Source organism: Lutra lutra, chromosome 3 (genome assembly GCF_902655055.1).
Source record: "Lutra lutra chromosome 3, mLutLut1.2, whole genome shotgun sequence".
NCBI classification, from domain to species: domain Eukaryota; kingdom Metazoa; phylum Chordata; class Mammalia; order Carnivora; family Mustelidae; genus Lutra; species Lutra lutra.
Window position 1 is genome coordinate 190227313 of NC_062280.1, and position 15745 is coordinate 190243057.

A 15745-nucleotide genomic window follows, 5' to 3' on the forward strand; every position below is an offset into this window, starting at 1 on the left:
GGACAAAAGTCAAGACAAAAAGTTCTCAAGTTTTGTTTGTTTGATTTTACAGATTTTATTTATTAATTAGAGAGAGGGAGTGAGTGAGTGAGAGAGCACGAGTGGGAGGAGGGGGAGAGGAAATAGCAGACTTCCCACTGAGCAGGGAGCTCCCTATGGAGTTTGACATCATGACCAGAACCAAAGGTGGACACTTAACTGACTGAGCCACCCAGGTGCCCCTCAAGGTTTTGATGTGGTTTCAAAGGAAATTTTATCCTGTTCAGATACCAGTGTGATGAAATCCTCTGAATACATCAGCTTCTGGAGCTACATGAAGGTGAACTTATAGGTCTTATACTTGTCTTCTTCCACGTAAACTTTGTCTATGGGCTTAGAACAAAAAATGTCGAGGATATTTTATTTCTAATAAGGAAGTCTTCCTCTAGTAATAAACATTTTCAAATCTAATCCAAATATCAAAGGATTCCTCATTCCTGAGTTTCCTAAAAAGGAAATCGGAGCTCTCCCCGGTGAGATTTTTGTCACTGTTGTGGTTGGGGACACCCCTGGGTGTGGGCTCTCTGGGCATCAGAGGAGCTCTGCGGTTTTTCGAATCCAGGGTCTTTAACAGAACTTAGTGGAACCTCCCAGATTGCCTCAAAGTGTCAGTATCTTTAAATGTAGTAGGTATAATAAAGTTGGCTTTGCTCGTTCAACGAGTTCATCTTTTCCCGAAGGCTGCATTTGACAATCTGCATTTGAATTTGCAGCTGCTGTTAATTTGTAAAATAGGGATAAGTAGCAAGTAGAAGAAAAATCCACTTACCTTTTCAGTTTTGTCTCCTTGTATGCTTTAGGCGACTTTTAAGATCCACTCATGCCTTCACATAATGGCAGATTCTCATTGCCTGTGTAACTTGTAACTACGGTGTATAGTTCTTGACGCCTGTTGTCTGAATTTAGTTACGCCCTAACTGAACATGTAGGTTATATTTTTCAGATAAACATTTAAAAATAATTTTAGGAATGCCCTTTTGTTTTGCTCCTAAATTTTCATTCTGGTTTTATTTCTAGCTTACTTTTAGTTATTTGTTCTAAAAGGCTGCACATACCTTTTAAAGTTCGGTTATTTAGTTTTCTTTTGTAGTAACTACATTCGTTTAGAACTACACTGTTCTTCACACTTAATAGTTGCAGATTTGTTCATAAGGGATTACTTCGAGGGCATCTAAGCAGGTCGTTTTGCTGATGCAAATAAATGGTACAAGTTTTGCAGTACCGTGTGGTTTTAGCAGTTGCCTTGGCAGCACTCTTCCGTTGGAAGCACGTACGTGTTAACTGTAGGTAATTCTGTCTTTCTTAAATCCACAGGTTGGCTTTTTTATTTTGCTTTAGTTTTGTTTGTTGTCCCTCCCCTCCCCCCTTGGCCTGTAGTATCTTTTTTTTTCTTTTTTTTTTTTTAAGATTTTATTTATTTATTTGACAGAGAGATCACAAGTAGGCAGAGAGGCAGGCAGAGAGAGAGGGGGAAGCAGGCTCCCTGCTGAGCAGAGAACCCCATGTGGGGCTCGATCCCAGGACCCCGGATCATGACCCGAGCCGAAGGCAGAGGCTTTAACCCACTGAGCCACCCCGGCGCCCCTGGCCTGTAGTATCTTTAAGGCTAAATTTCTTTCTTTCCTTTTAAAAAAGATTTAATTTATTTATTTGACAGAGAGAGCAAGATAGCACACAAGCAGAAGGAGCAGTAGAGGGAGAAGGAGAAGCAGACTCCCCACTGAGCAGGGAGCCCAATGTGTGGCTCAGTCCCAAGACCCTGAGATCATGACCTGAGCCTAAAAGATTATCGCTTCGCCATCTGAGTCACCCAGGTGCCCCTAAATTTCTTTTTTTCTTGACAACTGTTTTCTAGTTTTTTCCCCCCAAGTAATGTTCACCTAATTTGAGTAAATTAATGTGGTTTCAGTTCGTTACATTTCTTTTTAAAACATTTCTTCCTTTCCCATTTGAATATTTAGGCTAGTGTATGGAGGGTGTATAGAGATGGTTTGCCACAGTCTTGTGTGTGGTTTTCATTATGTCTTGTTTTTGAATGATTCTTTCGATTAGAGGGAAACCACATTATTTTAAGGTACAATCCTCAAGTAGTCATCTGATAACAAGTATTTGCCTTTAACAAGTTCTGTTTTATTCAACATCTTATTAACTTGATCTCCAGAGCTTGAGAGAATTGTAGGGTATGCATCTGAAGCTGGTCGAAGACAGAGTTTGGAACCCCCGCCCACTTGTTTAACAAAGAATAATGAGCTACAGACTCTGATTTCAAAGGGTTTTAAGTCCCCTTAGGTGACCTACAAGTAGACAGGCAATTTAGTACATTTTAATTATTCAAAGCTCAGAGTGCGAGGGTCTCTAGGAGGGGGGCCGCCTAACCTAGTTTGAGGATGCCAGGGCAGATGGAAGTGATAGCTAAGTGATAGCTGAAGTTTGAGTAGTAGTGAGTTAGCTAAAAAGTGATGGGAGAGACAGCTTTTTTTTTTTTTTTTTTTTTTTTTAAGATTTTGTTTGTTTATTTGACAGAGAGAGAGAGATCACAAGTAGGCAGAGAGGCAGGCAGAGAGACGGGAAGCAGGCTCCCTGCTGGGCAGCCCTGAGACACAGTTTTAAGGTACACAAGAACACCTTATTGGTAAAGTTTGTTGCTGAGCCCCTGCGTGAGCTTTAGAAAAGTGCTGGTCTGAGCACCCGAGGCCGCAGAAAAAGAGTGAGCTGGAGAGAAAATGAGGATCCAGATGTGTGTGGTCTTGACTTCGACGTGCCTGGGTTTGGGGGTGGCTCTGTTTGCATTGGGAGCCTCTGAACGGTTTCCTGTAAAAAAGTTAACATGATAAAATTGTAGAATCAGATAACTTTCTTTGATTTGTGATGTGGAAAACGGATTGGAGCAGTGCAAAGCGAGGTTGGTCAGTGAGTTAAAAGTGCTCTTCTTGGGCATGAAATGATAGAGGCCTAAAATAAAGTAGAATTTGTCATTTCTCCAATCTGGTACACATCAGGAGTGGGGCAGAGGGAGGGATCACTGCATTTTGTTGTGATATCAGCATTCCAGCTTTGAGGGAACTTCATTAAACATCTCTGAGTTCCTGTTGCCCTTCACATCTCAGAGCAGAGCAGTGTGGTAATGTGTTTGAATGAGGTTGGTAAATTGCACAGTACAGGCTTAAAGTAGTCAATGTTCCTGTCACCTTATTAGCCGGATTTATAAAACTGTATTCTTGCTTTAGCAAAAAGAGCCAAATAATAACAACAAAAACTAGCATAAAGGCAATCATTTTAAAAACCAGAATAACCAAAAAATGGAAAAGCTGTGTCCTGGTAATTCCAAAGTACATTATTAGACATCAGTATCCTTTTGTCCTGCTAAATCAAGAGTGACCTTCCTGATGATGCCTCAGAGGCTTTTTTATTTTTGAAAAAGGATTCAGTTACTTTTACTGTGCCGTTTTATGGTTATAAAAATGTGTATAAAGTGTGTTAAAATGGTATAAAAATGTTTAGAAAGATTTGAAAGGATATTCAGATAGTCTTCTGCTTGATTCAGAGTTGTCTGGAAAACACAATCAGCTAGAACCCATTTCCTGAACTCAGGACTGTTGAAAGTTTTTGCTTTACGTTTATAAGAATGCACAGTAGTTTGAGGATGCTTTTTGTGTACAGATAAGTGTTTACCCATAGCATATAGAAGCAGTAGCCCCCCCCCGCCCCCGCCAAACAGTTGCTGATTTGTTCTAGAACCAGCTGAGGAAAGTGAACTCTTAAGTAGCTTTCCATGTGAATGAGTAGAAGGACTCTCATCCAGTGAGTACAGAATTCAGGGTTGGTAAGTAGGCTGTATTGTAGCAAGTGACAAAGAGTTTCGGTCTGAATCAATGTTGGAGTGAATTGGGTGTTTAGCATCAGGGATGACTAAATATGCCTGTCCTTATTACAGTTTTTGCTTCCCTTCCCCACTCTTTTTCCCTACCCACCAGCCACAATGAGTGCACACAGATCGTCTGACCCCAGTGGAGTGTCCTGGGGATGCAGGTGCACAATTTTTTGCGGTATTGCAATGCTGGTATTAATTCTGCATTATACAGGTTCAGAGGCTAAATGATGACCACAAGATATTCCAGCCAAAGACTGGCAGGCAAGGAGCAGACTTGGCATCTGTGGTGGCAGGCTACCCATTTTATCCCATATTGCAAGGCATACTCTGTGCCAACTAATTTCATCTTCTCAGTGACCCTAGGAGATAGAAATTGCCACTATCTCCATCTTACAGATGGGGAAACCAGATTCCAGGGAGGCACCCAGGGAGGTAGCGGGCTCACTCTCGGAGAGAGCCAGTGCTGAGCCCGCGCCTTCTGGCCCAAGCACCCGCGTTCTTAGCCTTTGCACTTTGATGCCTCCCAGGTGAGGGCTGGAGAGTATGAACAAATAGGCTTGTAGAAAAGGCACTCGATTTTTCTTAGCCCCTTATGACATTTTTGTGATCTGCTTATTTGTTTATAGCAACATTGCCCAACCCCTCCTATCACTGAATTTTTTTTTACTGTTTTGCTCTCGGGTTAAATGATGGCGCTCCTTTAATATAAGTTGTACTGAAAAAGAGGGGTAAAAGAGATGGCTAGTTGTTCTGGTGCTGTCTTTGCTCTTTCTCCATTTCTGGAACTGCTGGAACTATATGGTTTAATATTTACCTCATCAGGGTTCCCAAGTGCTCTGTAACTTCAGAACCAAGATGTGGCTTTCTTCAAACTGGGATTATAGGCTGTGATTATAGAATGAACAACAGGGATTTGAATCAGATCATATTGTTGGACCAATCCTTTTTCCTACTTCCTGCTTTGAAGCCATAAGAATATGGTTGCTAATACTTGGTTTCATTTGGTTTTGTGCTTTTCAGTGTTTTCTCAATTGTATTAACTTTTGATATGAAAACAGAAATATTCTATGTTCTTCATTTGAAAATTGTGTAAAGGCATCAGTAGCATTAGATTTGTTTTATTGCTTCTGTTGAAATTTTTATATTTGATTTTTCTTTGATTTTCAGGAGATCGTTGTCTTACCTGTTAGAAATTTTCTTTTAATAAATTACAGAATATCGTTGAACATTTCCTCAATAGAATACGCTATCTTAATCCCTGTAGTATTTTTTTTTTAAGATTTTATTTATTTATTTGACAGAGATCACAAGTAGGCAGAGAGGAAGGGAAGCAGGATCCTGGGATCATGACCTGAGCCAAAGGCAGAGGCTTCAACCCACTGAGCCACCCAGGCACCCCTCCTGTAGTATTTTCATATGTTGTATCATATGTCATACTGTTAGTAGATGTGGGGAATATTTTAAGAATATTCTGGGGGGGGGGTGCGTTGGTGGTTCAGTCAGTTAAGCATCTCCTTCAGCTCAAATCATGATTTTGGAGTCCTGGGATTAGGGGCTCCCTCCTTAGAGGAGTCTCCTTCTTACTCTCCCTCTGCACCTCCCCCTGCTTGTGCTCTCTTCTCTCTCTCTCTCTCTCTCTCGCTTATTACTCTCTCTCTCAAGTAAATAAAATCTTACAGAAGAAGAAGAAGAAAAAGAATGTTCTGAGGGCGCCTGATTGGCTTAGTCAGTAGATGTGACTCTTGTGAGCCCCACATTTGGTGTAGAGATAACTTAAGAATAAAATCTTTAGAAAACCCAAAAAGTTTGTTCTAAAGCTAAGAGTAAGTAGAATTAGTTCTACCTTTTCTTCAAATATTGCCAGGTTGGATCTATGAAGAAATAATGATGTTTTGCTTAAAAGAGATTTGTTTTATATAAACAAAGAGTGAAGTATATTTGGTAAGATAAAATTTAATACTTATTTTATGTTTTTATTAAATGTCTGTTTTCTCTTACATTTTAATATAAATTTGTGGCCCTTCAGTTTGAAAACGTATTATCATATAAAGTTTGATCTTTTAACTGACAGAGCCACTTAGCGCCCCTGATCTTTTAAACTAATGAAAAATGCATTTAAAATTACACTTAAGGGACACCTGGGTGGCTCAGTTGGTTGGGCATCTGCCTTCAGCTCGGGTCGTGATCCCAGAATAATAGGATTGAGCCCCTACTCAGCTCCCTACTCAGCTAGAAGTCTGCTTCTCCCTCTCCCTTGGCCATGCCCCCTGCTTGCGCTCTCTTACTCTCTCTAAAATAAATAAAATATGTTTTTTAAAAATAAAATTACAGTTAAGAAGTACTATTTTTTAAGAAGAGGCTCTAAAAATAAAAAGAATGGGTTCTGTGAAACCCACCCACGTTTCAAGAACCCAGTTTCAAACATTGAGTAAGTAAGAAAAGTGCTTGACTGAGGGTTGAAAGACGAGGGAGGAGGCTACATGTTGGGTGGGTTTTGCGGGGCAGTAACGGTCTGTCACCGAGTGTTCTTCGGCCTACACTGAAGCAAAACCCAAGCCTCGCTGGTTCTGGAGCTCCTGCTCCCAACTGCCGTGTGGCACTTCCTTGCTGTATATCACGTAGACCGCGAATTTGACCAGGCCGCTGCCTCTCCTAGGATGTAAGTTGATTCACTTCCGGCTGGGGATGAGCAGTTCCCTTGGCGCTGGAGCAGATCCTTCAGGCAACAGACTTGTTTCTGTGGAAGCTGATGGCTAGTTGTTGATTCATTCAACAAATAATGTGTTGATGTATCGCTTTGCTAAGCCCTGGGGGGTTCTTAGAGAGCAGCTCACCTAGGCATTGCTGTCCTGGAGAGTAAGTGACAGGGCTGTCATAATTGAAGGGCAGAGTGTAATCTGGTCACGCAGCAGTGACACCTCACCTGGTGTAGGAGGACTGGAAAGGCTTTCTGGAGAAAGTGAGATTTCAGTGAAACTTGAACCACGTACCCCTGAGTTTAAGAGAAATGGTAGTTTTTCTCTCCTAGGCCCTTGCTTCCCAGCTAAACTCACATCCCTCTTGCCTCTCTCTAAACTCTTCATTTGTTTCTTGGTTCCGTCAGGCTTTCGTTCAGCAATGGCTGTTTCCCGAACGACGATGATGCGCCGGGCAGTTCTAGGAATTTAAACTTACCCCTGAACCAGTTAGAGATTTTTGCTTTTATGGAGCTTATACCTTACTCTGCGGTAGGGAGATGCAGAGGGTAGACAATACTCAAAATAATAAATAAATTATATGCTCCCATCCTTCAAAATGCTGCCATAGTGAGGACTTTTCATTTTCTTGCTCTCAGGCTCAAGTGCAGCCCTGCTCCACTCTGCCCTTGGCTCGCTCGCTGTTCAGGCCCCAGCCCCTGGGCTCTGTTCCTCCAGGCTTTCATTCATCAGGTCTCTTTCACAGTAGCTGCATCTGAGAAGTTTCCTGGAGCTCTAGTTTTGGAATCAACATTCCTTGTCGTCACACACTCTCTTCACTTTTTCTGCGTAACATGCATCTTGGTAATGGTTTCTTAGCTGCTGTATAGTCATTTAAGGGCCTGCCTTTCCCACCAGACTGTAAATTGCATGAAGGCTGGGATGGTGCCTTTCTTGTTCCCTCCTGTCTTCAGGGCCTGGTATTGGCATACAGGCCCGGGAGCTGGAGAATGTCTGGCGGTCTTGGGGGTGGGAAGGAGAGTCAAGGTAGGAAGGGACCTGGGGGCTGGCGGTGCAGGCAGGCAGGCAGGATCAAGTACTGACACCAAGTCACTTTACAACCACGAGGGTGGCTACAGTGGAGTTTTACCAAATGCTGGCAAAGAATTGGAGAAGTGAGAGCCTTTATACACTGCTCATGGAAATGTACAATGGTGCAACCACTTTGGAAAACAGTTTGGCAGTTCTTCAGAAGGTTAAATATAATGTTACTGTGGGACCCTGTGATCTCACTCCTACTTATATAGCCAGAATATGTATGTGCACTCAAAAATTTGTACACAGATGCTCAGTGGAGCATTTTTCATAGTAACCAAAAATTCAGAACAGTCTACATTTCCATCAACTGATGAATGGATAAAAAAACGTGGCATATCCGTACCAAGGAATAATATTCAGCAATCAAAGGAATAATACTGATACATTAAAAAAAAGACAAGGTCACACTATACATATTCTCCTACAACTTGCTTCCCCCACAGTGCACACTATATTTGAGGTATTCTTAGAGTATAGGGGTTACCTTCCGAAACCCCAGTCCTCTTTCTCCGGCACGGAGCCAGGGCATTTGGAACTCTGTGCTGAGTCCCGAAAGGCCCAGCCGATGGGCCGTGCCCGCCACTGGACTTCCTGCTGTCCTTTTCTGCCACTTGCTTTTTGTCTTCATTTTTCACCTCATGGACTCTCATGGTTCCTAGAATATACGAAATACCTTCTGAATATGGGTTTTGTTCATGTTGTTCTTTGTTTAGACTTCTTTCACCCAAAATCTTGCCAGGGCAGTGTTTGTTCTCTTTAGGCTTCAGTTTACATTTTACTTCAGAAGGACTCTTTCATTTTCTTCTTTATTTAAAACAAATTTATTAAGTAGTCTCTGTCCCCAACGTGGATCTGGAACAACTCACAACCCCAAAATCAAGAATCACATGCTCTACTGATGGAGCCGTCTGGGTGCCCTGAGGAGGACCCTTTCTGGGCCATGTGTTGACAGCATGTTCTCCCTGTCTGTCTCCTGGCAGTCCCGGTTGTTTGCGTGTAACGTTGATTTCAGCTCTCAGTTGGTCTGTTTGCTCTTTCGGTTTCCCTTACTAAGGAAGCCTGTGAGTTCCATGAATGCAAGAGCTATTTCACGTAGTACCACGTATGGCTCAGCCTCATCTTTTCAAAGACTGTGGCGTATTCCATTGCATGTATGTATCCTTTTTAGTACCAGTCCCTTATTGAAGGTCTTCAATGTTGTTTTTCAGATTTTCTCATCAAAATACCAGCAACAAATTAAAAATTGATTTATATATCTCTGTGCGTGCATGAGGATATATCTATAGGAGAGCTTTCAAAAAATGAAGTTGCTGGGTTGAAAGATTGAGGTCTTCAAACTTTTGATAGATACTAACAGTTCTTAAAAAGATAGTACCAATTTCATATGACATCAGTAGTGAGAGTCATGCCTGCTTACCTTCAGGCCTTCACTCCTGGCTCTTGGCAGGTTTTGGCAGATCAACTGTGTGTTTCATTGTTTTAGCTTGTATGCCTATAATTATGACTAAAATTGTACATATTTCATACATTCTTGTGGATTTCATTTTATGGAAGCTTCTCATTTAACCTTTTGTCCATTTTCCCTGATAATTGTTGATCTTTTTCTTTTTGATTTAAGGCTTTTTATTAAAAAAGTTTTCCTGTCTAGTCTTCTAAGAAAGTTATACTGTGTCATATGTCATTGCCATTGAATTTGGAACTATTTAGGGCTTTTAATCTCTTTGTGTAGCCTGATAATAGCTAAATATGCAAAAAGAACACATTAGAGATGAGTGTATTTAATAGTTTCTTGTGGAAACTGATAATAGTATGTAAGTGTCCAATATATAATATGTTTTGAATAAAATATCTTGGAATAAATGAGTGACAAAGGAAAAATGACTTTTTAAGACAGTTTAATTTTATTTGGAAGTTTATTTAGTGAAATGTGCTTTTCATACTAAGAAATACTTTTTTCTTAAGAGTTGCCAAATAAAATATAGGCTGCCCAGTTAAACCTGAATCTTAAATAAACTATTATTTAAAAAAAAAAAAAATGTCCCAAATAATGCATCATAGATATGTTAAGTTTCCTTAACATAACGTTCGTTAAAAGACAAGATTGTTTTGAGACAGTTCATAGAAGTGTTGGACTTGTGGTAGTTACCAAAAAAATTTTTTTTAGAAGTTTTACTTTGTGTAAATATATGTCCACACATACATCCATAATGTGTATATGATAAATATGACTAATGAATTTTCTGAATTATCTTTTAATATTTGCCTGTTTGTCAGTTCTCTCAAGGTAACAGACTTTTGTGACAGCAGTTGATTTTCTCTCCCAATATACTTTGCTAATATACTATTACACATCTGAAAGAAAAGACATGTTAAAAGTTTCCTTCTAGGCTCTTATAATCCGGCCTCCATCAGCCAGCGCTCTTCCTGTATTTTGTTCGCGAGGCACTAATTGTCCGCATTTGGCAGGTTTAACACTTCCTGACAGAGAGGCTATTAAGGGGAAGTATTCTCCAGTAACTGTCACTGGCTTGAACAAAGAACCTTCAAACTCAATGTGTGGAAACCACTAACATTCTTAAGTGACTCTTTTCATGGATTTTTATCCTTTTAAGCTAAAATTTGGAGAATGTAAGGTCAGCGAAAACAGCAAGGTGTAATAAAGCAGTAAACCTTGATTTTGGGGAGAGTAGAGTGGGAGGTATAGATTTATCTCTGCCTTGAAAACAATTGTTACTTGGAAAATCTCATTAGCAGATGTGACTGCTTGGAGTTAAAAAAAAAAAAAGACTTAAAACTGATGTCGCTTTCAGGACCGCTTTGAACTTAACAAGCACCTATTTGTGGAGCAGACTGGCTAATGAAAGGAAATTAAATTTTTCTGACAACTTCCCCTGCCAACCTCCTTATTCAGGGGATGTTATTAGGTACTGAAGACTTTTAGGGAAGATTTTTTTTTTTTTTTATTAGGCATAAATGAACCAGTTATAAACATCCCCCGCCCCTCCTTTTGGGGAAGGATTCTGACATGGTTACTCTACATTTTTAAGTTACTAGCTTAAAAGCTTACAAAATACGAGGCTTCACTTTAATATTTTAATTTTCCAAAAATTCAGGCATTCTTACTAGCTAATGGTTTCAAAACATTGTCATTTCTGGTGATTAGTTTACATCAATGAGTTGTAAAGAAAAGCCACATTTCCTAGGGAGGCTTGGGTTTAACACCTTCTTTTTTAGCTTTCTCCTTATGGTTCTCGTGGAAATGTATCAGGAGTGTCCTGTGTTTGTGTGGTAGGTGAGCATTAATGATCAATGAAATGGTTTAGATTCGAGGGAACTTTTTCTTCTCTCAGTTGCATTGGTTGGTATTTATCAATAATTAATCCTTATATTCATCAGCTAACTCTTAACCTTGTACTTCTTTGGAAGGCATTTGCTTTCCTTGGCTTTTCGGAAGCTTCCCCCCCCCCCCGCCGCCACAAGTTGGTTCATGGAATTTAAGGTTTTAAATTACGTAACAAGTTATACCTAGTAAAGATAAAATATGTACCGGAGAAAAGGATGAAAAGAAAAGGAAAAAGTAATGGAGACTTCCAAAGGAATTTGTGGGGGGACAATTGGCAATTCCTGTAGATACTGGAAATTGACTTTTTATTTCTAGAAAATCTTGAGCCTCTCCCAAACAATAGAGAATCAACTCCCCCTGCTGACAGAATCCAGGACAACATGACATGTAAATATCAGAGGGAAAGAAAGAAGCTGGCGGTAGACAAGCTTTAATGATCTGATTTATGATTCAGTATTGATTGTAAACATCTAAATTCTGCTGTTAAATTCCAGCAACTGCACCAGATCATTTGGCAATTCTGGTTGTGCTTCCTGCCAGCTCATTTCAAACTGCTTTGAGTTTCTTAATATAATAATGATGAGGTAGAATTTACATTCCACTTATGGTATTAATTTTACATTTCTCTGAATGAAAAGAGTTAGAAGGTTGTAAAATTGAACATTAAATGAATCAGAGGAGACAGTAGTGCAATATATGACTGCCCTAAAGACATTGTGCAGTGGCTGATGGGATTAATGTTGGGTCTCATTTCCTGCTTTTACAGGATGCAGATGAAGCTGTCAGAATTGCAAGGGAAATTGGTAAGTTCTTAAATTAACTTTCGTAGCGTTTCAAGGTCTTTCAGCAGATACGGTCAAGTAAACATGTAATAAGTGACCCCATAGAGCAAATAATATTTTAATACTTTTAGGATTTTGATTACTTGTCCCTTTGGAAGAATGTATCAGCTGACTTATTACCATGTTCTGTTTTGAAACAAAAAGTGAACTTTTAAGGAGTATTTTGACTTTAATTATAGCTCTTTTGTAAGTTGAAATCACAGGCTAGGTAAAAGAAGGAATTGTCTTAACTCTTGAGCTTGTATGTAATGTAAATTTTCTGTACTTACTTAGTAGAATACAACTTATTAACGACACAGATGATTAAAATGAAGGTTTTCTATTTGACAAGGCCCTTCAAGTTTCTACCTTTTCTTAAGATGTTAAATATCAGCTTTTAATAACCGTCCTAGGAAAAAGAATGTGAGAAATCAGGATGAATCTTATAAATTGGAGTAAAACATAAACTGAAGGACGTCTGAATGACTGTTTTCTTGACTGTTCTAGGTACAGTTACACTGGACAGGGCTTATCAACTTTTTATTTTTAAAAAATATTCATGACGATTCTGTTTTCAGTATTTGCTAATTAAAAAATATATGAGGGCATATTGTTGTCAGGAATTAGCAATGTATGAAATAACTTAACGCTGTATTAATCAAATTAGTATTTGTATACAGTTGCCAGAACTTCCTTAGGTATGTGAGAGGAATCAGACGATTCTTGGCCATCAGGAAATCTTAGCATCTTAGCATTCCTCCTTGGGTAGGGCCAAACTTTTCAGCATCCCACATTAACATTTCTTTAGTCCTGTTTTCTCATTAAGATTGATGATTCAGAATTATTTTTTTCACTGGGAGAGCATTTGATTTGGCAAAATTTACATAGTTGTGTGTGTGTGTGTACACGCGTACACGTCTAATTTCTGAAAGTAACCAATTGAGTTAGTAAATAACATTTTTACCCTAGGCTCAGGCTAGCTTAACAGTTCTTCAGTGATCTGGAAGGTTGTTTGGTTCTTTGGGTTCCTGTTTCTAGTTGGGTCTGGCTAAATTATTTTGGTTTGACTCATGGTTAAGTGTGTTTTGTTTATTTGTTTTGCAAATATTGCTGCCAGTGATGTAGATTTGGACTTAAGACCAGGTCTTAGAAAATCTTATTTTATCTGACTACAACATCTCTTTCTTAATCATTTCTTCAGACATATCAACATTTTCAAAAAGCATTTCAGTACTTCACAGGAAGTACTTGCTGAATAAGTTGGACTGCATGGAACTGATTTGTGGTTCATTCTTTGAAAAAATCAAAAGCATCTCCCCGAGGTTTGAAATCACTGGCATTCCTCACAGCGTTGGAGGCATGGAGCATACCTGTTGGCTTTTGAGGACACTTTTTTCTAAAGTAATTTCATTTTGTTCTGTTGTATACTCTTAGATTTTAAAAAAGTTGTCTTTCTGGTTTTAGTTTAGATAGTATTGTTATTAACTCCATAATACTGTTAGCACAATAGTATCTACATAAAAAGGACAGAATGTTTGGAGGAATTTGAGAAACAAAAGGGATTAGAAGAAAATCATGAATTACGTTGGCGTGCCATATTTCAAATTATAACTCATCAACTCTTGAGCATTTCCTTTGTATAAATGACAGACTGCGGAGTGCTTGCTTTCATGTCTTGTCTTTTACCTTTTTTTTTTTTTTTTTTTTAAAGAATAATCTGTGACCTTTAAAATAATCAGTTAATCATAACGGGACTCTGAACGGTTCTCATCCCTTGGCTTTCCTCCCTTAATATTTTAATGCTCTGCTTTACTCCCCTTTGGGCTTACTCCTGAGGTTACCTAAGGCTCTTTTTTTTTTATATTGAGGCATAACCTTTACGACTCCTTCCTCTTTCCTATCTTCTAATTCTTCTCCAATTATGCCTTCTCATTTGTGAAATGATCGTAATCATGGCTGTTAAGTGTCAGAGTGCTAGTGTTTTGCTTATGCTGAAAGAAAGGGAAGCCATAAAACTTGAGGTGAAATAAAACATAATAAAGAACCAGGGTCATCAGCTTTATAAAGCATTTGGAATTTCCCTGAAAACCCTTCTGAATCACCACGGAAACCACCCGTAAAAACCTTTTTCCCTCAAGTGCCAGGTTCTAAAATAAATGGAATTATATATTATTAATCTCTTGGTATTCTGTTTCTTTTGGTGATTGATCAGTTTTGTTTTCTACTAATTTTATTGAGATCTATCACATTTTAACTACATTATGATTTTGATGGGCCTTTCTGAGTTCATGGAAGAGTTGAATTAAACATTGATTCCAGAGGAATCACAGGAAAATACCCTCCTAGTTCTAAACAGCTGAATTATGATCAAACCTTTGAACTTGTCCATTTCTGGGTAGCTGATTGTCCTTGTCATTCATACCTATTCGGATTTCTGTGCTTCACTTCTTTCTGTGTTACATGGAGAAAATAAATGGATCGTCTTTTTCTGTGGTTCCCTCTCTTGTGTCTTTACTTCTCATTCTGGAAACAGGAATCTCTGCGGCCAAAGGAGGAAGCTAACAGCCGGGAGCATTGATGAATTAGGTGTCTTTTACATAATAGTAGCTCTTCTTTGTGGAGCATTTTTTCCTTGTTGCTGGCACTTTGTGAATGTTATTTCTAATGCTAATTCTTGGGTTAATTATTTTCATTTACATTTAAGAAACTAAGGATTAGAAATGGTAAGTAATTTGCTCAAGGTCACAGACCTACTGAGTGGTGGGCCTGCTTTAAATTTAGGTTCATTTAGGGCCAAAGACGATTGATTTTTCATTATACTTTTGCAAAACTAATGGGCTTAGAGGATGAGAGCTAAGATTTGAGTCACCACTTTGTGTAAGATACTATAAGGCACTTAAGCATGTTGTATGTGGAATTGAAGAAACAGCCTCTTATCGTTGATAGGGTGAGAGACCATCAAGGCTTAATATGTTACTTCTGCTTGCTTGTTTTTTGGTCTTCCTTGTCTCTCTCATTCTCACTCCTGATATTTTCCTTTGACCTCTCCAAGTTTAGAGATACAGCGCTATAGATCCTCAGTTTATCTTTAACCCCAGAGACAGACAACAGTAATCAGTGAGCTCAATTTGCATTCAAGTTTGATCTTTTTACTCGATCAAAGGTCCTCAATACAATCAAACGAATTGATTGTAAAAAAGAAATTGTAGATCTAAAACCTGTCCTTTAACTACTTCTGGATTATTCTGAGTCGAGTCTTTAGCCGCCTCACTCAGAATCGCACATCGTTCCTGATTTAAATAAAATTTTTTTTGATCTTCAGGTTCACCTTACTCTAAGACTGCTTCATGCACATTTTCTACATGTCAGCAAAGGTCATTCCATTTACTCAGTGGCTAAAGCTAAAACCCAAGATCTATCCTGGTGTTGTTGCCCTGTCATCCTATTGTCAATATATCAATAGATACTGTCAATCCTTCATTCAAAATAACCTCCGATATTCATTACTCATTATCTTTATTACCAGTACTCTCTCCCAAGCTACCATTGTCCTTGCAAGGACTGTGACAATAGTTTCTCTCCTTTTTGTAAACACTTCAAAGTCATTCTTCACATAACTGTCAGTGTGATATTTTAAAACTCCAAGCAGTAAGGACACACCCCATCTCATCCCATACTGTATTTGCTTTAAGCCTTCTAGTGGCCTTTACTTGCATTTAGATAAAATCAAAATTCCTTCCCCTGACTGCAACTACAAATGATTTGGCACCTGCCTTTCTCTCCAATCTCATTTTATATATACTACTCCCTTCATTGCCTTCTTTGCGTTAGTTGCACTGCCTTTCTTGAATACACCAAACTTCAGAGTCTTAGAATAAGGTTTTTTGTGAGTGTGTTG

At 39.0% G+C, this 15745-nt stretch overlaps 1 protein-coding gene across 1 annotated transcript in view; it reads left to right on the plus strand.

Annotated features, from left to right (window-relative positions):
* PCCA (propionyl-CoA carboxylase subunit alpha) overlaps window positions 1-15745 on the plus strand; it is a 405781-nt gene that overhangs the window by 116128 nt on the left and 273908 nt on the right. The window contains exon 8 of the mRNA XM_047720325.1: window positions 11793-11829. Within this exon, the coding sequence (XP_047576281.1) occupies window positions 11793-11829 (37 nt within the window). The remainder of the gene's footprint in view (window positions 1-11792; window positions 11830-15745) is intronic.